Here is a 25,916-nt window from a genome sequence, read left to right as displayed (position 1 = left end):
TGTGTAGATACTTTAAGGGATGTGTAGAGATGTACTTTAAGACCTGAGGACCAGTTGCTCTCATCTCTCCAGAGAGTACATCTTGAGAGCTTTACTCACCTAGTTGTGCTTGCAGGGCTTGAGCTTCAGCTCTTGTTTTTTTTTTTTGGTCCCGGTTAACAATGTGGAATAACTTTCCCAATCATGTCAAAGACTATACCTCAACCAATTTAAGAGAAAAACGAAGTACTATTCGTTTTATATTTTTGCCCCTATTCGAATTAATAGGGGGCAAAATATTGGATTTGTTTTCAACTGTGCTTGTTGCAGCTCTGTAGCAGAATACAGTGGTAGTTGTAACTCGGATGTGCATATGGTTTACTATGCCAGTTCCAGTACCATGCATTCCCTTTGTTCCATATTTTGAAACCTCTTTCTTCTGGCTCTAAAAAAAATTTGTGGCTTTTCTCCAAAGCCATTCTCCTGTTTGCTACTCTTTCTGTGGCATTCTGAGTCTTTCACATTAAATTCTGGCCAATATAAGTCATATACAGTGATTTTATTTCTACAAGTACAGTACTGTTTTGTACGTCTGGATGGAAATACTGTACCTGCATATTGATCCAAAATGCCATTTTCTTTTCCTAAGTAGATTTAGGCATATTCTGGGATGAAGGTAACTGCATTCTTATCCCTTTCTCTTTTCAGAATATCTGTCTACAAATGCTCTCTGCATAACATTTGCAAATGTTGGTCTTCCCAGTCTGTCTCTATCAAGGTCTGTTGCAATTTACTGGTCAAGCTGTCTGTGCTGTCTGTTACACTTTCCTGCCTGATGCCATCTTTATTTGGATGTACTGATTCAGGGTTCACACTTTCCTTAACTTGTATTTCTTATATAGTTTCAGTTTCATCCCTGACAACAGCTTCAGCTCCTGTGCTAGTATTATTTTTTCCTACTGTCTGGATAGCTGGTAGGTTTACCATGAAAATCTTTTATGATCATGAGGCATGGTATTTAGAGTTCTTTAATATGTTCCAAGCTGGCTGGCAAATCATTGTTACATAACAAATAATCTTCTCATAGAGAAAAATATAGCTCTCATAGTGAGCTTATTATTATTTATTCTAGCACATGGAAAAAGGGAGGAAATGCATGTGAAGCAAACAAATTTTAAAAGAAAAAACAAATTTATGAGCAAATGACCAACTCTGGAAAAGGTTGAAGAATGGCCAGCAATTAAGTGAGAGGAAGTGGGACCTGCTGCAACTTGGCAACCTGAGGAGCACTACTGAGTGAGCTCAGGGGCTGGACCTGGTTGATGACCAGACTGCGGAGATGCTAAGCCCCGAAACCAGCAAAAGGTAACCTAAGACTGGCCATGGAACTGGCGGAACTGGCTGGGGACTCCGAGCAGCCTAGCGGGCAGCAATTGGTACTAACAGGTGTGAGCTAGTTTCAAGTAAACCACTTGTTTTGACAAAATTTGCAGAGTTCCTTGACTGTTTTGATACTTCATTTTCCATGCAGTTGTCTGCAAAGGCTTCCCTGAATCTCCTAATGTTTTTCTGGTGAGGGTGATGCTCATTGTTTCCCTTTCCTTGCACCTCTGTGAGGGGGGGGCCAAGTTCTGGCTCTGTTCTCTGGTAGGCCAAACAGGACTCTTGTGAATGATGTGACAGTCATGTGAGCCATCTCAGCAAGGTAGCTTCAGTGAGCCACCAAGGGGCTCCACCCAGAAAAGATCAAGAAAAAATGAACCCCTTAAACAGCCTTTATAACTACAAGATGTAAACAACAAGGAATATCGAGTTGATATATAAACACACTATTAATTAAAATAAATTTAATAGCTCACAAATCTTACAAATGGGCACAAAATATTAGATCATAAACCCCCAAAAAAATAATTTAGGAAAATATTTCAACTATGGCAAAGAGTATGTATGTAAACTTAAATATCTCTTGATATACTGTATATAACACATGTTAAAAAAAATTATTAAAATGAGGACTACCAAAACACTCGTATTTAGTTATGGTTAACTCTATAAGTATTTAGTTTCTTTGAATTAGATGCCAAGAAAATGGCAGCAATTCATAACTAGTACTGTACTGGTAAAGAGGAGGTCCTCTATGTACCATGACTAGACATACCCTGCAGGTTTATATATGGGACAATGATAAAGTACAGAAAAACCTCGGTACTCGAACGGCTCCTAACTCTAACATTTTGAAACTAGAATGCTATGTTCGTGCTCAGTAGTCGGCCTTTGCTTGGCACTCGAGTGAAAATACTTGTAAAGGACGAGTTAGTTTCCCAGTAGCTGTCATTCAGTGCACAATCCCACTAAACTTTTCTGTAAACTTTTTCATGTTTCCTTTGATATTTTGTTATATTCTTAGCACAAATAAGTCAACACTGCACCTATGAAAGTTAGTGATAAAAGCCAAATGAAAAGAAAATTAGTTAGAACGATAGAGATGAAAAAAGAACTCTGCAAAATATGAAGGTGTTGCCCAAGTGTCTGTTTTTGCTACCGAGTTTGGTATGCTAGATACCAAATACTGTATACCAAAAATAGAAATGCTGCAAGCAGGTTTGCAGTCATCAGGAGTTCCAGGCAAGTGATGGTTGAATTACAAGGTTTAAAGTGAGGCACAATATTATGAAGAGGAAAATTGTCAGTGGAAAAACTGAGTGCAGCTACAATAATTCTTTCTCAGTTACTCTCCAATGAATGTTTTAGAAAAGTTCACAGACTTTGAAGACATCTTCTGGGATGACCAAACCTAAGTTTATTTGACCTGGCTCTTTTAAAGTAATGATCTGAACAATGGTTTCTTTGCTTAGTTCCTTGTTGGGTGTCATAATGACAATGTAATGCCACAAGCACCACTAATAAGTGCGTAGACAAGCCACGGTCAAAGAGCAATGTGCTGCACATCACTGATCACCCCGACAGCCTGGGGCTGACTGGCACCTGGCCTGTGGGTTGCTACAGACAGCTAACGGATGCTGTGACATTGTGTATCCGTCGCATATTTCTATCTAAAATCTTTCACACACAAGACCATCATTCTCTCTTCACCATAAGTATGTGGTGCCCTTTGCAGTGCGCTGCATACTTTTGAGTAATACTGTAGGTCCAATACTGGAGGTGGTTTCTGATTTTGATTTTGCATATGAGAAGAAATATTTTGGATTTATCATTATCTCTTGTATGACTTTGTTCTAATTGTATTTCTTCAATATGATATGACTACCTTAGTCTCTGTTCTATTTCTTCAATTTCCCTGTTTAAATTATTCTTTCTTTGTAGGCATAGTTGTCTGCTAAAGCATTTCTATTATTTTAGTCTTCTACAGTACCAACTGTTTTCTTTCTAAGCTGGTCCTCTTCCTGGCAGGAACATGTTTCAGACAGATTGTAAGTGCCTCGGCAGTCAGTTGTTCTATTCCTTGCTTGGGATTTTTATTACTTAGAACAGTTTCCCATTGAATGTTTTTAAATTCCATATATATATTTATTTATTCACAGTTAATCCTTTTATTAAAATTGAATTTTTTGAATAACCCCTTTCACTTGATAATTTTTTGTTAGACCTATTATGAGTACTGGTATTGATGTTAGTTTGCACTTTAATGAACTTGAGATCTGAGTATGTGGTATCTGAGATTGTAATGTTCCCGATTATTTCTTCATTGTTTGTGAAGATCAGATCGAGAATATTTTTGGCCCTAGTTGCCTTTGTTATCTGCAGGCTGAGTGAAAATTTGTCACAGAATCTAAGTACAGGTACTTCTCTGACCTGTGGTTGGTTGTTTCCAGATTAACTTCCAGGTATAATATTATTTTTTACTATTCTTCATCTTAGACTGGGCAGGTTGAAGTCTTCTGCCTACTGCCAATACTAGACAATATCTAGGACTGGGTTTGCCAGCTTATTAAAGCTATTCTCTATTTTGCTTATATGTTCTGTGAATTTTGTTTGCAGTCATTTGCTACTTCACTTCTTGTTTTTTAAGACCCATGCAATTGTCTATACACACAGAAATCACAATTGTGTGATATATCAAATGAATAAATTTACAAGGACCATGATGAGGGTTCGAACTTACTTCCAGGATGATCCCAGACACGCCTTAATCGACTGAGCCACGACATAGAAAAGAATTGCAACCGGGATTGCTGCTGCTCTCACACTTGGAGCCCGAATAAATGAGGAATTGTGTAAAACCCTAGTTTGTGTCTCGGAGAGACTGCGGGATCCGTGTGAGAGTAGTAGCAATCCTGGTTGCAATTCTTTTCTGTGTCGTGGTTCAGTCAATTAAGGCGCATCTGGGATCATCCTGGACATCATGTTCCTTGTGGATTTATTCATGCAATTGTCTGTTTTGCTTATCTTACTTTCTGAATGTTTCCTTGGTGAAGGTGGTAATAACAATCCCCTGCTCCCTGTGCCTTTCTGAGTGGACCAGGTTCTGACTTTGGTCTCCAGAAGGCTATTAAAAATTACTAAGGTTGATGTGACTCATGTGTATGGAGCTACAGTATCTTAGTGCTAACTACAATAAGCCACTGTTTGGCCTCTTCAGAAATAATAATAGATACCTTAGGCTAAAAACCAACACTTTTGTATTTGTGAAATATATGTAAGGAATTTACACCAAGTCTTTCGCACTCTACTGAGTGCTTTATCAAGGTCTGAGTGTGTGATTAGGATGAGACTTAAATCTCAACGTCCAACGTTGATTAGACGTTGAAATTCTTGACATAAATTTCACAAATACACAAGTATGGGTTTTATCCTATGTTATTATGTCTAGAAGACCTTAACGTTACTAAATTGATACCTTGTTAAAAATTATCAGACATTTTATATTATGAAAGATATGCTAAAAGAATATTAAAAAAACACAATCACTATAACTTTATCAACATAACATGTGCATAAATCAGCGTAAAATTAGAGTATTATGAACTGGCCTGGTACACATTTGAAATTTGTATTTGTCTTGATACTTATTAACTTTCAGTAAGTATCTTTTAAAAATAAAATAAAAAAATACAAATAAATATTAGGATCAGCATAAAAGGTTTTTTTTATGAGCAACAACGCAAGAAATGACGAGAGGAATACGCAAACCACGATGTGAAGTCCACGTGTCATCTGTGTTGCTTCTTCCTTTTAGCAATTTCAGGAAATATTTCATCGTCACTACTGCTTAAATAACATATGTCTCTCTTTCTGAAAAATCGCAGTACCTTTTCGTGGGAACAACTTCTATCCTTGTCACTATTACCACATTGGCACTTTCGACTTCGAATTGCACGTTTAGATGATTTATTTTGTGGTGTCACCAGTTTAGGTACTTCAAAAGGGTCTGCTAATCGAATGACTTTTGGCATCTGGTGTTTATTCCTACGTCGTCTCTGTTGTGACTGAATACGAGTAAGGGGTTTTATTCTGTGATCAGTAGAGAACCATGGGTAGCGCATAATGCAATCTTTTTTAAGTCCGGGTGGAAGCTGTGACCTGAATGGGAGAGAAATATGCAATTACAATACTGTACCTTATAAAAATCCTACACTTCCCTGATTTACACGTAAATTAACTTGATTCAGTAAGAACAAATTATAATCTGGTACATATGTGCAGATTCCTTGAAATGGATATTCACAAAGTACTGAACAGTATATTCTACACAGTATGATTCCATAAAATTCAGCATTGAATGTAATGAAATGCCCTCTCTGGTAGGGACCTCAGTGGTTTTAGGAAATACATGAGGCTTCTGAGACACTTTTAGCACCAGATTCTGGTTCCATCAACAAGGTGAAGGGAGCTGGGGATTAAAGATCTACTTCAAAACCAAGAAAAATCCCACCAGAAATTAAAAGTGTAGGAAGAGAAAGGAAGGGTGGTGAGAAGACAACTACCCCAAATCCTAATGAGAGAGGCTCTGCCAAGGTTGAGTGATGCAAAGTAACAATATTGGGCATCAAATGGCACTCTAGAAAGAGCTAGGAAAGAAAAGGCAACACCACAGGCACTGACACATGAAGACGGTCACTGAAGAGATGAAAAAATTTGAAAGGTAGACACCTGATATCATTGCAGCAGAAAGAGAAATGGAAAATCTAAAACCAGTACTGAATGTAATGAAAAGCTTCTTTCTGGGTGGGGCCTTGGTGGATCCCTGTAGCTAGCTGCAATGAAATAGCTCCAAACTTGTACGTCACATCAGCCCTTGTAAATCCTTAATAGCCTGCTGGAGACCAGAGGCCAAACCTTGCTTCACCTCAACAGAGGCACATGAATCAGGGGATTCATGATTACCCCTCACAAAAGAAACAAACCTCCATAAAGGCAGCAAAGCAAAACAGATAATTGCAAGTTCACAGAGAACAAACAAAAATGGCAGCAAATGACATGGCTAACAATTTATCCATTGCTCAATCATACAAATCACCCTAATAACAGTTGACCACCACCAGGTGGCAGCAGCACAGGAGCTGCAGGCTTCTCAAGTCAACAATCATCAGTCCAGAGTCTAAGAAAAACCAACTGATGGACCGGACCTGGTAGGAATGGAGATTCGAAGAAGCCACCAAGAAACAACCTTGACGGAAAGAGGTGTTACTTTACATTTAATGCTGGTTTTCTAGAGGAGTCAAATAGTGGCTCACTGTAGCTAACTAACAACAGATAAAAGAAAAATGAGACTCGCCAAGGAAAGAGAGCAAAAATCAAACCCCCAAAGGGAAGAGACCAAGATGGGAAACCCTACACAGAGTAACACAAGCTCAACCTAGACCAGGCACACTGACCAGGTAACGAGCTGCCAGGATCCTGTTAGATCTCCAAAACTCCCGAGCCCAGATAATAGTCAAGATATATTAGAAAATAATGGTCTAGACTACACACTTCAGAAGATCATGGGCCCGAGGGTAGAAAACAGGCCGGCTAGATTTAATGACATTGCATATAATCAGAGACAAATGCACCTTGGAATAGGGTACCAAAGACCAGATCAACAAATGGCATTTATCCCAAGATGGCCCACATCATACATAGGTAGCAACAAATAGCTACAATTGGACACAACAAATTATGCACCCCAGCCAAACAAACCAAGAATCAATAACCAAAGAATTCTTCCAAACAAAGAAATCACCCACCAGGGCCAAAAGAACAAAATCCGCACTTTTTGGGAAGAGCATGATGCTTCACAATTGCACAACTGGAAGTGAGAGCCACTAAAGCTGTTAAAAAAGCATCACGGACTGAAGGGGCAATCGAGAACTGAGTAGGTGACAGAAAAACCGTTATTACTCTATGTACAGGTGTGTATATAGTGTAATAACAGTACAACTGTTATTACACAATTGTACAATTGTTTTGTTGAGCATATGATTTCTATTGGGTTTTTCTTGGTATTAGTTAGATCTCTGATCCTAAGCTTCCCTTAGCTCATTGAGGGAACCAGATTCTGGTCCTGACTCCTGGTTGGAAAGAATGGATCCGAGGCCTAGTGCATTTCCATAAGGCATCACTTGACCTGTACTAAGCTTTGAGGAGCTACTGAGGGCATTCCTCCAGAAAACTATCAATAAAACAAAAACAACATTACAGAATAATCATATTTACTTAATATGAAAACTGTATTAAAATTAAAACTGTAAATTAATAACTACATATTATAATTCGGAATATACTTACTTATCTATTGATACAGCACCATGCCACATGAAAGATGAACCTTCGGGCATCTTGATCATTTTACTTTTTAACTGTGGTGACCGGGCTTTGCACCGTGCAATTATATGTGACACCAGAGACATCAAGTGAAGTGAGGGCTGAGACACGTGAGCTGAAACTAGCCTCAGTTCGCAGCGCCGAGCCACACCCACAACAGGGTAAAGCTTAATATTATGTGGTAGATTATTATACTGCAAACCTGAAAAATACAACAGTGTTTAAGAGTACATAGATGGATTATTGCGTAACAGGTTTATTTCACGAAGATAAAAGAATGAGATAAGTTTTGATTGCTCAAGGATGATTGAAACAGGTATCCCAGGGCCAGAATATTTAAGGATCTGAATATAGTGGTGTATTTAGTAAAGAGATGCAATGATTTTTAAGTGTTGTAATGAGTACATAATATAATTAGTTCAGGTAGTGAAATGAGTAAAAGTTAGTGTAATAATGTAGAGGCCTAATATGAGTAACTGAGAATGTCAAATTTGTTTGCAGATGATACAGTTCTTTTAGCAGAAAGAACTGTTCTTAAGTAAAGAACATTTACTTATACCAGAAAGTAAATGAAAGATATGAAGATTAGTTTAAAATTGTATTGAGGGTTATAAAAAGAAACTGCTAAAGAATAAATGTGGACAAAAGTACTTAAAGTGGTGGAGAGAGAAGGAAATTCTATGCGAAGTAAACCCAGCATTGAATGCAATGAAAAGCCTGTTTCTGATAGAGTAGTGGTGGCTCCCTGAAGCCATCTTGGAGATTACTCCATGCTATAAGGCCACACGAGTCATAGAAGTTGTTTGGCCTCCTGGGGACCAGAACCAGACCCTGACTCTCTCTCACAGAGGTGCAGGGAGTGAGTGACAATTAATCACCCCACTGGGAAAGCATGCAGAAAGTCAACAAAGCTACAGACAACTGGAGGGCTCACAGGAAACAAAGCCTTGAAAACCACCTAACAACTCCACAAATGATTCACACAGAACAAGGGATTCACTCAAACTACAGTAGCTCAAAACTTGTTTGTACCAGTTGCCACCACTATACAGTCAAGGTTCCTCCCAGCAGCCACCTTCCCTAGAACTGATGAGCAATTTACCGACAAACCTGGAAGTGAGGGAGGGAATCGAGGCTCTACCAGAAAGAGGCATTTCATTATGTTCAACGAATGGTTTCTGGGGAAGCCCCCCAGTGACTCCCTGATCCTAACTAACCACAGAGAAAAAGAATGGGACTTAATAGGCAGGAGAAGAGGTAGCAGGCACTAGGAAAAAAAGAGAAACCAGGCCGAGAGACATGGCCTAAAGCAATATAAGAACTGGGACTAGGAACAGTAACTAAATACCAGGCAGCATGAACTCTGTTAGAATGTGAAAACCCTCGAGCCCAAATATCAGCCCAGGACATGTTGGAGAAGACCACAGCCAAAACTGCATTTTTGCAAACACCATGGACTCAAGTGTATATAAAATCACCTGTACAGTATATACAGTATATAATTAGCATTATGCAAATCTTACATACCAATAATTTTGTTATTGAGAGCAAACATAAGAGTAGCCTGGATGAGATCAAGGTAGACTGTTACAAAATCTCCAGGGAAGAACCGGTAATCTTCATGAACAATTGCAATATTGTTGTGGCACAGAGAACCTGGTAGAGATAAAATGTAAACATGTGAGATGGGTCAGAGCAAAAGCAAGTGCATCAAGTCAAGAAGTTATGGGAAATATTTACTACCATAACATTTAATTGTAAAATATTGAATTAAATCTTTGAGTCACTTTCTGTTTAAGATTAATTACATTACGTAGCAAATTAATACATAATTCATAAGAGCATAATTAATCAGAACGAAGCCATTCCATGTTCCTACCCGATGCTCCCTGACTGTTACGTCATGTACTACAGTAAACAATCGTGACATTAAAGTTGTTTCCTATCATGTCTTATAAATTATATAACTACTGTATAAGAAACTAATATTTAAAAGAACTAATTGAATTAACATTATTAATTCAAATTTACGAATAAATAAAGCGTTAAACTTTCAATGATTAAATAATATATGAGAGTTTTCTCTCTGACTCGGAGTTGGAAGGGGAAAGGAGGTTCTGTCGCCATTATTTGCTCGTTCATCTACACAGCTCGTCAACTGCATGACGATCGAGCAGTTGATCAGCAGTTATTAAGCAGCCTAGCGTTTTCATTCTGCTGCTGTTCTAATCACCACGACCACAAAATATGGCTGTGTCCACCTCCCTTTTTAGTGACACTTAAACTTTTCATATTCACAGATAAAAGGAAATTCAAAGCATCTTTATTTTAATAATTACTGTATTATAGGAAAGGTAACAATAAGCATTAAGTTTTGTACAGCACTAAATTGCACACAAAGGTGTTCTGAGTGTGAAATGAATTAAACAAAAATGTTTAGCATATACAGTATTTCACTCTTACCTCCAGAAGAAAGAGCCCAAGAATGTTCGTCCTTTCCTATGCGGCACCTTTGGTTCCAGTTATCTGTAAAATCTGCACTTTCTGTTGCCACTCCCACCATCTGTGAAGAGAGATTCAAGAGTGAACAGCTATACAATGGATCTTTTATCTCCAATACAGAACTTTTCACTGACTAGCAAGGTGTCAGATGCATTCTCTCCCCTTAAGTATTATTTCTGTCCTTTCATATATACACTGCCCCATATTAACTTTGTAGGAGCCAGCAGAGATGATCCATTGTGGCGGTATCTCGGGGAAGCATTGAGTATACTAAGTTTATTGAGTATGAACTTGACAGATCCCTTGTGTGATTCATTAGCTGTCATGCAGACACCAGGAGTTACACACTATAGCAGTTTGATCAAAGAGTAAGCCCAGAAGTAAGGGAGGTTAAGTATCTTTTAAGTGGGAAGTGACATTATGCAGGAGGACCAGTGAGCGAGTTAGTCCCTAGTGCCCAGAGGGGTAGCCCAGGTTACAATGAGGTACATTCTGCAGAGAAACAGCAGTTGAGGGCCAGTGGTTGAAGCCCCAGATGGTATGGATATAGTTACAATGATATAGGTGTTGGGAGATGAAATGTGCTTTTGCAATCAGTAACCTAACAAAAGAATAACACTTGAAAATAATTTCTTCTTATACAGTAAAAGTTAAAGAAAAACAATTAGATTACCGGAAACTAAAATAACTACAGGTATTTGCCTTACTTATAGTATGGCATGATGACAAAAATGCAAATTTATGCCCCACCCACATAAATCAAGCACGTAAACTAATTCACTCTGTAAAAACTTTCACCACTTTCATTCTATTTTGTTTTCATTCATTTATTCCCCCTCACAAAATCATAGGCTAAACAAAAATTGTATGCAAATACAATATAGTTTAGCTTACCACTTCAGCATTCCATATATTCTGTATGAAGATGGTCCAGCAGTGATACAAATTGTGTGCCAGTGGTTCATTTCCCTTCACAACTACCATAGAGTGCTGATCACTTCTGAAAGTAATTATGCATCAAAATTTTAATAATGCATTTTTTATCTATTATTTATTTATAGAAATACAGAGGATTAGTAACTAATGAATGCAGGATTTTATTCAAGGGTCAAGGTAAGCTCTATTACATCCACATAGACCTATTATATCCTTATTTGCACCTTACGTGTAAAACCTGACAATAATGGTTTAAACTGTTATGACGATAACCACATTACCCCATGAATCAACATATGACAATGACAGCTGCTTAATGGTTAAAATCCAGCTTGAAAAAACAGGACAAATGGGGGGACCTTTGACAAGCTACTGGCTTCCTGTCCTCATCAAGGCCACTAGAGTGTTAGTGGCTCTCAGGTAAATTCAGGCAAGTCCAGTACTGCATTATCACACTTAGGAGGGATGATCATGATTTCTTTTCTTTTTTCTAAAAGAGCGTCTAAGTACTAGAGGCCTGAGGAAGAAGGTGTGAGCCCTGTGTACATGTGGCAGTTTTAAATTGTATGCAGTACAGTACTTTAATACATCCCTGGATGTGACACACAGGTGGAAAATTAATGGTGGTAACATCCCTGGATGTGATGCACAGTTGAAGGGTTTAAGCTAGCCAGCCTGTGACTTATTCTCGAGCCAACTATGTTATCCAACCGTGCAATAAGGAAGCTTCAGGAAGCCACCAAGGGGGCTTCCTCCCAGAAAACCTGACTTGAATGTAATTTTATATTTTTTTATTTTATTTATATACAGTATACAAAAGTTTTTACATTCTTGTACAGCCACTAGCACGCATAGCATTTCGAGCAGGTCCTTACTCCTAATTTTCCCTGGAATACAACCCACCAAATCTTTTGACAACCAGGTATCCATTAACTGCTGGGTGAACAGAGGCGTACAGTTAAGGATTGGCGCCCAGTCAATCCTCCCCAGCTAGTATATGAGCCCAGGCCAAATTGTTCGTGAAGCACGGGGCAAGTATCTTACCACTGTGCCACGGGGACTGCATGAAACTCCTCTTTTCTGGTACAACCCTGACTCCCTCTCCCCACCTATCAGGTCTATTGGTTCATAGTCTATTACCTATGGATTGACCTAGAGTCACTTATAGGCAGCCAGTTGTACTAGAGGGTTTGAGCTAGTTTTGAGTGAACATTTGTTTTAAACAAATCCTTTACAGAGTTCTTTGCCTATTTGTTATTTGCCTTCATTTTCTGTGAACCTTGCAGTTATCTGTATTGCTTCACTTACTTTCTGGATGCTTTCCCAGTGTGGATGATTGTAATAAACCCCAGCTCTCTGTGCCTCTATGAGGAGGCCAAATTCCGGCTCTGGTCCCTAGGTGCCTAAACAGGACACCTATGACTGATATGACTCGGTAGTGGGAAACTATCTAATCAATATAGCTTCGGGGATCCATCAAGAAAAATAATATATAGCAATATAGCCTCTAGAAAAATAATTTAATTTGTAAAAAAGAAGTACTGATACACAAACAACACCAGAGTTGATGTTTTTAAATTGAATAATACTGTCAAATAGTTTTCTAAGTATGGACTCCATAACTACAAAATTTTTGTTACCTTTCTTTTTAATTTATGAAACTGCATCACTGCATGAACTTACCTTAAAGCAAATGCTAATATCTCCTGGAAGCTGTCTATACGTATAAAGTTGAGATAGTCATATGAAGGTGATGGGTCCCATTTCCAAGCCAGTATTTCTTCCATTTTCTATGATATTTGCTAAAAAAAAAAAATATATTATTATATTTTTATATTGTACAGTATTTCCAAACAGTACTGTACTGTACTGTAATACAGTACATAGTACATACATACACCTTCAAAAATTTAGACTTTGATATAAAGGATCAATCTGAAATCCAGATTGTCAATTCATTACAATAAGTCCGCGAGTCAAAACAAACCACTGCTAGGTTTACGAGAGACTGAAGCCTTGCAACCCACCGATAACAGAGGAACTTGGGCCTGGGGCTGCACGAGACCCACGTCTCAAACAGGAGCAGGAGCAAACAAGCAGTCAATGAGAGGCACAAAAGACAGACCCCAGAAACACCTGCAACATAGTCAACACCTCACGCCACTCCAGCGTACAAGTACTGTACAACAAAGGCCACCTATTGGCCTTTGAAAAAACCAAACCTAACCAAACATAACCTCTAGGCAACAATACATCTTGGATAAGTCGCTCCACAACATTGTCACCTGGATCATCGACTTCCTATGGCATCACCTGCCACTTAGTTTCATCTAATTTCATTATAAAATTATATAGTTTATCTTAATTCAAAATCACAAAAATTTGGGTATTAATATATAGCGATTTATAGATACTGTATTTGCATAGTGGTTTATATCGTTAACTCAAAACTGAAGGACCTGGGTTCAGTCCCCTGCCAGGGCAAAGACAGTTGGGTATGTTTCTTTTCACCTGATGCCTCTGTTCACCTAGCAGTAAATAGGTACCCAGGAGTTAAGCAATTGTCTTGGGGGTTGCATCCTGGGAAGGGTCAGTAGTTCCACCTGGGAAAGACCTTGATTTAAGCCTTCCTGTCCCCAACAGTGTATAATAAATCATCGAATCAGGGGGACATATAGCCTGTGTATATATATATGTTAGGATTATATCGAGGTCCTTCCCCCCCCCCAACGTCGAATTACTGTGCAATTCCACAAGCTAACATGCTGTAACTACACCTGGGTGACTACATGCTGTAACTACACCTGGGTGACTACATGCTGTAACTACACCTGGGTGACTACATGCTGTAACTACACCTGGGTGACTACATGCTGTAACTACACCTGGGTGACTACATGCTGTAACTACACCTGGGTGACTACATGCTGTAACTACACCTGGGTGACTACATGCTGTAACTACACCTGGGTGACTACATGCTGTAACTACACCTGGGTGACTACATGCTGTAACTACACCTGGGTGACTACATGCTGTAACTACACCTGGGTGACTACATGCTGTAACTACACCTGGGTGACTACATGCTGTAACTACACCTGGGTAACTACACCTGGGGTGGTTACAGTGAGGTGTGACAGCTCACCCGGGGAGGCTCGAGGCTCCAGCTGGCGTCGCCACAACAACAACAACACTCCAGGAAAAGTGTAAACAAATATTCGTTGGTAAATGCCATTAACGAGCATGAAACATAACATATTATACACGTGTGTGTGTATATCTCTATTTGGGCAACATGTGTAGAGTTGTCGGTGTGTGTAAAGCGTAATAATAAGTGTAAGAGAATGTCCCAGCTGGCACCGTAGGGGTTTTGGGGTATAAGCCACTTTGTACACAAGACGATTCCACCAACACAATTTTGAGCCCTAACTAACCCAAATCTAATTCAATTGAAAGAAAATGTATATGTTTATCTCTCAGAATGTTTGGTAATATGTTTATTGTTTGTGATGTGTGTATATGTATGTATTAACACGATGTACTGAACGGGGTGAGAATAGCTTGAGCTACCTCATCCCTTGTATGTATTTTACCTCAATAAACTTATTTAAATTTTAATTTCAATTCAATAGATCCCCAATACAGCCTAACCTAAGCTAATACATCCTAGCATAACAATATGTACGGTTTTAGCAAACAGAAAACGAGCTTAAAAGAGTTCTTATACACTCACTAACTTGCACGCATAGTAATAATATTAATTTCATTATAAGAAGGTACAATGGGTTGCGAGATTACATAAGATTGGTACTGTATTTTTACATTCATGCAAAGCCACTAACAAGCATAGCGTCTCGGGCAGGTCCTTAATTAATCTAACATATCAGGTAAGATGAAAGGGTACAGTGTAGCAAGGTTTTTATATCAACAAATATCTACAACATAAGTTGACAAGTGATTACACGTAAAGATATATGTCTTAAGTACTAATATTGGGAAGTGGGTAGTACAAGATACAGGGTGAGTTTGAAACACAAGGAAGGAAACTATGAGGATGAAATTAGGTACTTTTTGGTTTTACTTTTGAACAGGATGAGATGCTAGCTGCAACCGCATTGTACCAGTGAACAGATTCACTGGTTTGTTCTAGAAATTCCAAGAAAATTGGAAACTGTGTTAATCTCTTTATTATATGAGTATTCAACGCTAAGTATTCCTAGTGGAATACTTTAGAAGTATTCCACTAGGAATTCTTCCTTCTTCCTAGAAGAAGTTAGCTTCGGCCGCCATCTTGAAAAAAAAGTGCCAATTTTGATGACCAAACCACACTTGGAGATGAAGAGACTACGACGTTTCGGCCCGTCTTGGACCGAAACATCAAGCATGGTTTCATGGCATCAAGTCGATTGTGATGGGAGCAAGAGCCACCCAAGGGATGGCACGGGCATGACTAGCCCATGTGGGAGAGAGGTTTTTTTGTTTTAGATTTAGCTACTCAGAACTAAAATGTTCATGTAGCACGGGCTATGGTGAACCCGTAAAGGAAGGCACGGGCATTAAGTAAGGCGAGGAGCAGGTAAGAGAAGAAGGTAGGAGTAGGAAGAAAGGTATCCAGGCGAAATCTTAGAACGGGAAGAAAGGTACGAGTGGAATGGGTGTAATAATGGGGTGAAAGACGAATGGTATAGGTAAGAATTAGAGGAGAAAGAAAGGGTAGACTTATGTCAGGTGAAAGGAGAGAGTCAACAGCAACAAAGCCAGGACTCGGGTTCATGTTGGATACAGTGTTGCCAGATTGGGCTACAAATAACGAATCGGGCTACTTTTGATAGCCCCGCGCTCCCAAATTTTTTATTTCGCTACTTGCTACTTTTTGGGCTAATTTAAAAGCAAAATGTGCTAATTTGGGCTATTAATGTTAAGAAACTCAATCATGATTATTTAGGATTAGATGCAACACAAACAATTAAGCACCCCGCGATAGCAGCCACAGACTGACGATCTAAATGCGAGCACAGCACGCAGAGTCCTTTCACGACCACAAAGATCACATTCACTCCAAAAAAAATACCATACTACTTGTGAAGGAGGAAATGTATATGTTTATCTCTCAGAATGTTTGGTAATATGTTTATTGTTTGTGATGTGTGTCTATGTATGTATTAACACGATGTACTGAAAGGGGTGAGAATAGCTTGAGCTACCTCATCCCTTTGTGTGTATTTTACCTCAATAAACTTATTTCAATTTCAATTTCAATTTCCCCCAAAAAAATCTTCCACTTACGCTCCAATAAACTCCTCCCTCTGGCATTCACTTAGCAACCATTCCACTTCTGGTAGTAGCCTTAGTATACATAGCTTAGTTAACTTCTGTGACTCATTTAACCCATAATTAACTAAGACTATGATTATTGTTTACTTAAGGATTAAATTCACATTTCACAAATGTGTGTAGTGTGATTGACAAATGTGTTAGTCAATCATCGGGAAGAATGTACGATTGCGAGTTACATGAAAGTAACTAAGCTATAAATAATTGTAAATATTAATTAATACTAAATAATATTATTTAATAAATTAGTCCCAATTCAATGCAGAGTTTTCTTCCAAGCACAGAAACTTGTAAATATAAATACGAGATAATAGATAGATCGATAAATAAATAGACAACTTTCAAATATTGCACCAAGTAATGGCGAGAGGAAAAAACTAGACAGTATACATTACATTTGAAATTAATAATGGATGAATGGTAATAAATTGGTGTATGTTTGTATGTATACCAGACAAAGTCCATTTAATGGCAGAATTTAGCCATTTTGTGTAAAAACCTTTATATCTCATATTATCAATTATAACAGTAATCGAAAAAGTCATAGTTTGTATATACAAGAGATGAAACAGAGAGCCATGAGCTAGAGCGATGTGCTGAGTCCATAAGGAGGCCGAGCTTCCAGAGATACCTTCCTGTGATTGGCTGTTGCGGGGAATACCAACACTCTTTTATGAATAAAATTTAAACTAAGAAATAGGTCCTTGTGCACAACAACAAGGTTGTTGTGAAAAAGAACAACAATTTCTGTTTTGCACCTGACAGAAATCTCCATCTAACTGAATAATTTACTCGAATAAGAGGGCAGAGCAGTGTATCATTATCTGTGTCAAGGCAACCCCCAATAATGACGTCACGAGTTAGGTAGCCAGCCCATTTTTATATAACATCTGTTATATCCTGTAATATTTAATTATCACTTTATTAACACTTTAAATAATTAACACTTCACTTTTTTGGGTAAAGTTAAAGCAGAATTCCATAAGCAGGACTGGTGGGCTGAACTAAGATGATTTACTAAGTGGATGGCACCTATAGCTGATCCCTTCCTGTGATTGGCTGTTGTGTGAATGTCAACAAAGAGTTTCAACCAATGATATGCCATCATTTTATTTATTATGCACCCCATACCATCTTGTGGGCGAAGCTTGAGATCTCTTACCCGAGCACAACAATGTATTATTATTACTTTAAATACTTTAAATACGTCTGGTAGCTTATAATAAGGTTTTATACCATGAAACCATGTATTAGGTAACTAGAATTCTGCAATTACTTTTTTTTATCTATTGTTGAGGATATGTAAGACAAATGTAAGGTTTTGAGGCTAAGTAACGAAGATAGTTACAAGATACGAGCCAGATGGTGTTGAGATTGCAAAAGGGATTATGATAAGAAATTAAGCCAACAAATCAATGCATAAATGTTCGCAAATATGAGACTGGGATTTATTTCTAGAAAAGTTAGCAACAAAATACGCTTTCTAGTTCTTTATTTTTAAAATTAAGACCAGGGATTCTGTCTAACGAAGCTGCAAGCTAAAACACCGTTATCCTATAATGTTCATCTGTAGCTTGACCCTAAATACTCGTTTATTAAACGAATTTATTGTTAAAGTTTATTATGAATCAACTTTGTTGAAGGCAGAGTTTCCAGCAAATACCTTCCTGTGATTGGCTGTTGCGGGGAATGCCAACGCTTATATGAATAAAATGCAAAATAAGAAATACGTCCTTTTGCTCAATAATCTTGTTGTTGTACAAAAGAACAACAATTTCTGTTTTATACAAAACAGAAATTTCCATCTAACTGAATAATGTAGACCAATAAGAGGGCGGAGGCATTGTATCGCCGATATTATTTGTGTGAGGCAACACCCACTGATGACGTCACAAGCTAGATAGCCAGCCCATGTTTCTGTAACACTCGTCATCCTGCAGTATTTAATTATCACTTTATTAATGCTTTTAAATACTTAACATTTCACTTTTTAGGTAGATTAAAGTTGAAGCAGAATGTCATAAGCAAGGATGGTGTGCTGAATAAAGATGATTTATTAAGTGGATGGAGCCTTTAGCTGATCCCTTCCTGTGATTGGCTGTTGTGTGAATGTCAACAAAGAATATCATAATGATATGCCATTTATTATGCACCCCATACCATCTGTGGGCGGAGCTTGGAACCTCCTACCCGAGCACAACAACCCGCCTTATGGGTTGCTGTTTGGCTTTTTATAGTGCGTTGGAAAAAAACTAGATGGCGTTAGTGGTATTTTGTGGGGTAATTTGTTATAAGTGTAATTTGATGTCAACAGATGGCGTAAGCTGTATCTTATGGCCATTATTAACCTGCCAGTTGATAGTGTTCTCGTCTGCCGACAGATGGCATAAGCTGTGTTATTATTACTTCCGAATTCCCTTTAAACACTGATCTACAAATCCCTTGGCTTATGATAAGGTTTTATACCATTTATGATAAGTATTAGATAACTGGAGTTCCGCAATTACTTTTATTTATCAACTGTTCAGGATATCATCATATAACGTCTGGTTAGGACGTACTGCTCTCGATTGATGAAGATTAAGCCAGCCAAGAGGTGGCACGGGCATGAATAGCCCGTAAATACTGCTCTCGTAATATTATTCAGGGGGGTGGGGGAACTATCAAGTGAAAGCGCTAAGCCATTACGACTATATAGCACTCGGAAGGGATCAGGATACGGATTTGGGATGGAACGGGGAAAAGGAATGGTGCCCAACCTCTTGAGCGGTCGGGGATTGAACGCGGACCTGTAGGAAACGAGACCGTCGCTCTACCGTCCAGCCCAAGTGGTTAAGCGTATTATTATTAAAATAACAATTTATGCATATAATAACAGCATTTCACACTACAAATACTTGGATTTATTGAAATTTGGTAGTGAATTCCAATCTAGGAATCTCCTATGACTAAACTGTACTTTTTAATCATTTTTATGTACTTACTACTTATTATTAAATTATTAAGTACTTATTATAATAATTAAATAAATTATTTTATTTAATATTTAAATTAAACGATAAAATAATAGGTAATAATAATTCATTGTGTAGGGGGGACAGGCAGCCAGTGTGTATATATACATGCTAGGCTTACACCAAGGTGCCACAAAGGTGCCAAATTAAAGAATGGGAGCTGCCGGGGCGGGCCCAAGGGCTGCTGGCGGCCCTGATGGCCAGGCTGAACTTCCGCGCTCTTATAATCACTATTGTTTAATAATCTTCACAGGGAGAAACAACTGTAAATATAGGAATAGTTTATTACAACATACACGGTAAAGAAAACAGCTCGGAAACTAAGGAAATAAAAGCTGCCGAAAAAACATTAAAGTCCATTTCAAGTTCAAGTATGTTTATTGTCGGTTCGTTCATGCTAGGCTTGCAGTTACACAACTGGTCGGGGTTCCCTTACGCAACTGGTCGGGGTTCCCTTACGCAACTGGTCGGGGTTCCCTTACATAACTGGTCGGGGTTCGGGGTGCACAATAAACCAGCACTCACTGGTTGAATAGGGGATGCTTAATGAACTATCCACCTCTGGCGGCAAAAAATTAATATATATATATATATATATATATATATATATATATATATATATATATATATATATATATATATATATATATATATATATATATATATAAAATATGTGTATGTGCAAAAATAATATTAATAAAACATTTAACATCGTGTAGTGTACTCTATGTATCAAAATATATTACTTTGAAACCCATATCATTCACTAAAAAAAATTGGGCTGCTTTTATTACAAATTCGCTACTTTTTGGCCATCAGCTCGCTACTTTCCGCAATTTGGATCTGGCAACCCTGGTTGGATATGTTGTGTATCAGAGCCGATTCGACAAGATGGCGTCTGTGAAGAGTAGAGGCAGGAAAGATTATTTTAGAAGAAGACCAATCACTGGGATGATTTGAGTCCCTTACATGACAGAAGAGAGCATTGTTTGTGTCACCAGACTTAACTCTTATTTTGTGTTCCTCAAGTCTGTCATTTAGTGTAAGGCCAGTTCCCCAAAGTATTGTAATGGACACTTGTAAATAATTGTAATGGGTTTGCGGTAGACAGAACGAGAAGATGTCATCAACATAGTGAAGCCAGAGAGAGGTACGAGTATCATTAGTGGGAAGAAGAACTCTCTTGCCTTAGTCATAAGGCAACTGAGGGCCATCTTGATCTCCCACTTCCCACTGACGTTTTCCGCGAACTCGTCAGACTGTGTTGACTCTAACTCCTCTTTCAACGGTAAATACTTCTCTCAAACTCTCGATGTTGCTATGGATTCCCGTCTCCTCCATGTTCTTGCCAATCTAAATATGGAATACTTCGAAACTGTTCTTCTTCCCACTGTTGATAATAATCCCTCTCTTGGGCTTCGCTATGTTGATGACATTTTTGGTTTATGGCTTCATGACCCTAGTCTTTTCCAGCCTTTCTGGGTCTTCCTGAAGGTGGCCGCCTGGCCTCCCTCTGCTGTACTGCGAGGTATATAGGTATCAACCAATATAGACGCACACGTGTAGTTCTACATGACCTCTTTACCTTCCCTCCATGGCTGCAGGGTGACTCCATCTGGGCGTTTGTGACTGTTGTCAGGTCTGCACAACTGAGGCTCCCTTTGTGCTGGACACGCAGCTGTAGCCAAACTTCTTTTGATGATGTTATTGACTGCTTCATGTCTGGCAATCTTTCCAGGTGACTTACGATAGATGAGACCCTGGCTGCCGTATTGGTCTGCCGACGCATAGACGAGAATGTGTGTATGTCCGATGCTGGAGGCGAGATGCTCTGCGTTAACCCTCATTAAACCTTGCAAATGTACTGGTGATTATATGAGACTAACATAGCAGGTCAGCGTCGGCCCACATGCCCTTCCTGAAGGGAGGTCGGCCCCTATATCCCCTTCATGAAGTCGGTGGGTATGAAATGTAGCACACTACGTCCGTAGAGTTTACCATCAATTACCTAATTCACTCCAGCTTGATATCCTCATATTGCACCCAAAATTTGCCAGGGTAGGCTACTAAACACATGGCCCTGTATGACTAACCATCCTGCGAGATGGGGACTTTTATTACCACTGCTACCTTATTCACTCTTGTGATGATATCCTCATAATGCACCCAGAGTCTGCCAGTGCAGACTTATCACATGCCTCTGTATGACTAACCATCCTGTGTGATGGGAATTTTTTTAGCATAATGTAGGTAGATATTTGACACACTGTACTCCCCTTCATATAGTCTAGGGTAGCTGCACAAATGCAGATGCACCTAATGTATTAATAATAAAAAATGTGTTCTTGACGATATCCTGATAATGCATCCAAAGTTTGCCAGTGCAATCACATGGCCCTTTATGACTAACCATCGTACGTAATGTGGATTTAAAGCCATCACCTATTTAGTTCTTGACACACTCTGTATTCCCTTTCATTTTGTCTAGTGTGTGTGTGGGGGGGGGGGATGGGGTGTGTGACAGGAGACCTGGGAAGGGTGTATGTGAGAGGCATGCAGGGCACTGGGTCGACCCTGGCACCGCCGACTGGCAAATCAAATATATGACAGAGCTAGATAAGTGCCACCGCTCCATTGATGATGCGGTGGTCTATGAATGATGCGGTGGTCACGCTACTATGTACGTTTAGGGGTGATCCTGGACGTCATGGGTTCGAATCCTAGCCGGGTCATATAGAGTTCTTAGTGATCATTGGCTTTCCCTCATATATATATATATATATATATATATATATATATATATATATATATATATATATATATATATATATATATATACCCGAAGATGTACCTCATCCTTGGGTACATATCATGCAGCAAGACAATTTGTAATCATTCCAACTCTGTCCTTGACAATGTTAACAAGAGTTAACGTAACGCAATTCTTAGCGTCAGGCCAAATCAAACTATAAAAATGAGCTTAAGGGTGTTACCTTTTCAACTTCCTTCTGAAGCGATGAAAACCGTAATGAAAATAGAGAAGATTCGACAAATAAATATACAAATCGTCTGAATGTCAAATCACAAATAATATGTGATAGCCTAGCCAAATTCAACCATTATAATGAATTTGTCAACAAACAGTCCCTGAGCCCATTACATGCCTTTGAACCCTTTCCACTGCCGCTCACAGGATGGGTATGGGGTGCACAATAAAAAAAAATATTGGTACATGCATAAAAATAACAGTAACCAAATTAAACATAAAATTAACTCTTCATTATCGAGTTACATATACAGGAATACTTTAACTGCATCGTTCAGAATGCGTGTAACTTTAAGCCAGACTGTCAGTTCAATGGGAAAAGTTTAGAAATTGATGGGAAATAGGCCACTTACTGACTAAAATACTCTTACCGAGACTTGTCAAGCAATGTCTAAAATTAGGTGGCAGACCTGTGAGCTTGTGGCGCGTTGCCACAAGCGACCTTGAACGATGTCAACGATATTTACCTTATCGTCCAGCAGAATCCTACTGACTCCTGGCACTGTATTCCTCTAACGAATGTGTGATTCAGTGTCCTCTCGTGCGACACCATGTGTCACTCCTCTTGAAGACACAGCCATGCTAGGCTTCAGCACCGCCACACAATGGGCTCCTTTTTGAGAATGTGTGTATGTGTATGTGTAGTAGATATAATAGAGGAACAATAGATTGTTAAAAAGGCGGGGTTCAAGAACTAATAGCTCGATTCTGCAGACACAAATAGTAAATACAGCGGGCAATGACATCATAAATCTCCAAGCAGAGAACCTGAAATCTGTGGGGAATGATCAAGTAAATCCCTGGATAATAACCTTATAACTCTCCAGGTAATGATCACTTGAGATTCTGGATGATGAACTCGAATTTCTAAATAGGAAATTAACGAGAGAATCTTCCTGGTAATGAACCTAAGAATCCGAGTGAAATTAACCTGGGACTCCCCGGGAAATAAACCCTTAGGTATAGAGCCTAGTAATCATCGGGATAGAATCGTGGAAATCTGCAGGTAATGAGCCTTAAAATTCGCGGATAATGAACCTGGTAATTTCAAGGTAATGAGCATGGGAATTCTAGGCAATGCCTCGCGGAAATCCCGGGTAACTTAGCAGTAAAATCCCTGCTTTAAATCCATGAAAACCCCATATAATTAATATCGGAAATTCCATGAAAATGAATACTGGAAAATCCCCAGTAACAAACTTGGAACGCCCCAAGTATTATCAATGGAAATTTCCTGTTAAGCTTGAAGCTTCCAGCTTAACACACTTGAAAATCCCTGGAAATGAACCCAGAAATCCCAAGGCAACAAGCTTGGGAAGACCCAGTGTCAAGATCCGTGAAAGAGCATACGTAATTTTAGAAACGATTGCCCAATGATGTCAATAAAAAAATAGAAGGAAAAAAGAGAAGAGTGGAAATTCCCTCCATGACATCTTCAATATAACCTCCGGCCGGGAAAAAAATGGTCCAAACTTTGCGCTTTAAACTTGAGACTCGAACATATTTGCATGTGAATTCTGAAGATATATATAACAATACATCTTCAGAAGGGGTTCTAAAGCTGAATTGCTAAATACGAAAGTACTTAAGAAAATTCTTATTTCAATTCTTCCTTCGTGGTCTGACACTATCACATTTTTCATCATGTGTTAATTTTTGTGATTTACACACCATCGGGGATCCCGGGTTTGATTCCTGAGCGGGACAGAAATAGTTGGGCACATTTCCTTTCACCTAGTCTCGCTGTTCACCTAGCAGGAAACAGGTACCTGGGAGTTAGGCAACTGTTGTGGGGGTGCATCCTTGGGAAGGGTCAGTAGTTCCACCTTGGGGGGAACCTCGACTCAGCCGAAAGTGTATAGCTACAATTATTATTATTATTATTTTAATTATATTTATTACCTACAAAATAGTAATGATAATTTTTTCTATACAAGAGTTCTTACATTCTTGTTCAGCCACTAGTAAGCGTAGCGTTTCGGGCAAGTCCTTAATTCTATGTTCCCTGGAATACGACCCCGCCAAATCGTTTAACAACCAGGTACCCATTTTACTGTTGGGTTAAACAGAGGCTACAGTTAAGGAATTGCACCCAGTAAATCCTCCCCGGCCAGGATACGAACCCTGGACAAAGTGCTCGCGAAACGCCAGGCGAGTGTCACCACGGGGACTGCTAAATTAATAATATATGACTAATAATATTTAGCAAACATCATATATACATATTCAAATTGATACAGAAATAAATATCATATTAGTTCGGGCGTTAAATTAGATGATTTTCTCCATTAGCGAATGAATTCACGAAGGTCATTTACCCTCGGATGGGGTGGTGAAGCCCGACACCCTCACGATTTATGCCTCACGAGGGGAGACACGCCGAGGGTTCAGTTACCCCGGCTAGGAGGCCGTTTTCTGTGATACTCTTCCGATCTCATCTGTGAACACTAAGGAAACACACATACTATCCTTATAACATACACCCGCGCACACTCAGTAAAAGCGGAAGTTTGTTTCACCGAGGTTTAGCCTCAGATTAAGATACAGACTCTCACACACACATACAAAAAAAGTCGAGATGTCAAAAGTGTCAGTGATCTCCCACAGATGTCGCCACCTCATTAGTAAACATGGCGCAGTGAAAGGTGGTGGGCCGAGTGATTTGTGTGGATATCCTCGTATTATACGCCGCTAGCCGTAGCTAATTGGAGTCTACTTGCACAAATTAGTGAAAGGTAGGTTGACATGCTTGCAGTGTCGATGAGTCGAGGAGAATGAGTTCATCTCCTAATATGGACGTAGGAAGTAACGAAGTGGAGAGTAGCTCAGCTCCTCGCCTGGCCACCCCTAAAAAATTCACTGGCCTGTTATTCACTTAAAATGTATTTTTGAACCTTGTGAGCCCTTGTGTTCACCTGCCAGGCATGTTGACTGTGAAAGCTCCAGAGGTAAGGCGGTAAATTGACGACTAAGCCTACAATAATTGTTGTGATTACTCTTCGTGTGAACGCACTAAATTTTGGGCCGTGAAAGCCTCAGCAGTGACGGAGAGGAAGCTGTGACGGCGACTTTTGCCCTCTGGGTGAAAGCTAAACATCAAATAACGAAGAGTAGACACCATCTTGTCATCTCCCAAGCTCAGTTTCTTTGACTGTAGGGCTCCAGTCTTAAGGACAGCAGTGTCTCTGAAATGTTAGTGGTATTCTAAGGCCTTTGGCCTTTCTGCATCAAGATTGGTGCGTTAAAGTAAGATTATTATCAACAGTGTTAACAAACATAAACATTCAATGGTTTATAAGTCGGTTATATATATATATATATATATATATATATATATA

The 25,916-nt window shown here is 39.0% G+C and overlaps 2 protein-coding genes across 3 annotated transcripts in view; one reads left to right on the top strand and one right to left on the bottom strand.

Moving 5' to 3' along the window:
• Positions 1-1,811: 1,811 nt before the first annotated feature.
• Positions 1,812-14,574, bottom strand: LOC123759357 (SPRY domain-containing SOCS box protein 3). 2 transcript variants are annotated; one of them, XM_045744300.2, is made up of 7 exons: positions 14,330-14,574; positions 12,865-12,983; positions 11,140-11,245; positions 10,207-10,306; positions 9,271-9,399; positions 7,708-7,945; positions 1,812-5,520 (listed from the first exon to the last, which is right to left on the bottom strand). In XM_045744300.2, exons 2-7 carry the CDS (start codon positions 12,966-12,968, stop codon positions 5,151-5,153), a joined length of 1,047 nt encoding a protein of 348 aa, XP_045600256.1. In that variant the 5' UTR covers positions 12,969-12,983; positions 14,330-14,574; the 3' UTR covers positions 1,812-5,150. The 2 variants fall into 2 exon arrangements, with proteins under 2 accessions (XP_045600256.1, XP_069191231.1); XM_069335130.1 differs by lacking the exon at positions 14,330-14,574 and adding an exon at positions 13,959-14,270.
• Positions 14,575-25,166: 10,592 nt separating this feature from the next.
• The window catches only part of LOC123759354 (probable ribonuclease ZC3H12C), a 177,284-nt gene continuing 176,534 nt past the window's right edge, over positions 25,167-25,916 (top strand). Inside the window, exon 1 of the mRNA XM_045744292.2 lies at positions 25,167-25,313. The gene's annotated coding sequence lies outside the window, so the exon portion shown is untranslated. The remainder of the gene's footprint in view (positions 25,314-25,916) is intronic.

This window comes from Procambarus clarkii, chromosome 32 (assembly GCF_040958095.1).
Source record: "Procambarus clarkii isolate CNS0578487 chromosome 32, FALCON_Pclarkii_2.0, whole genome shotgun sequence".
NCBI lineage: Eukaryota > Metazoa > Arthropoda > Malacostraca > Decapoda > Cambaridae > Procambarus > Procambarus clarkii.
Note: the sequence above shows the minus strand (reverse complement) of the source record. Positions and strands in the feature narration are given on the sequence as shown.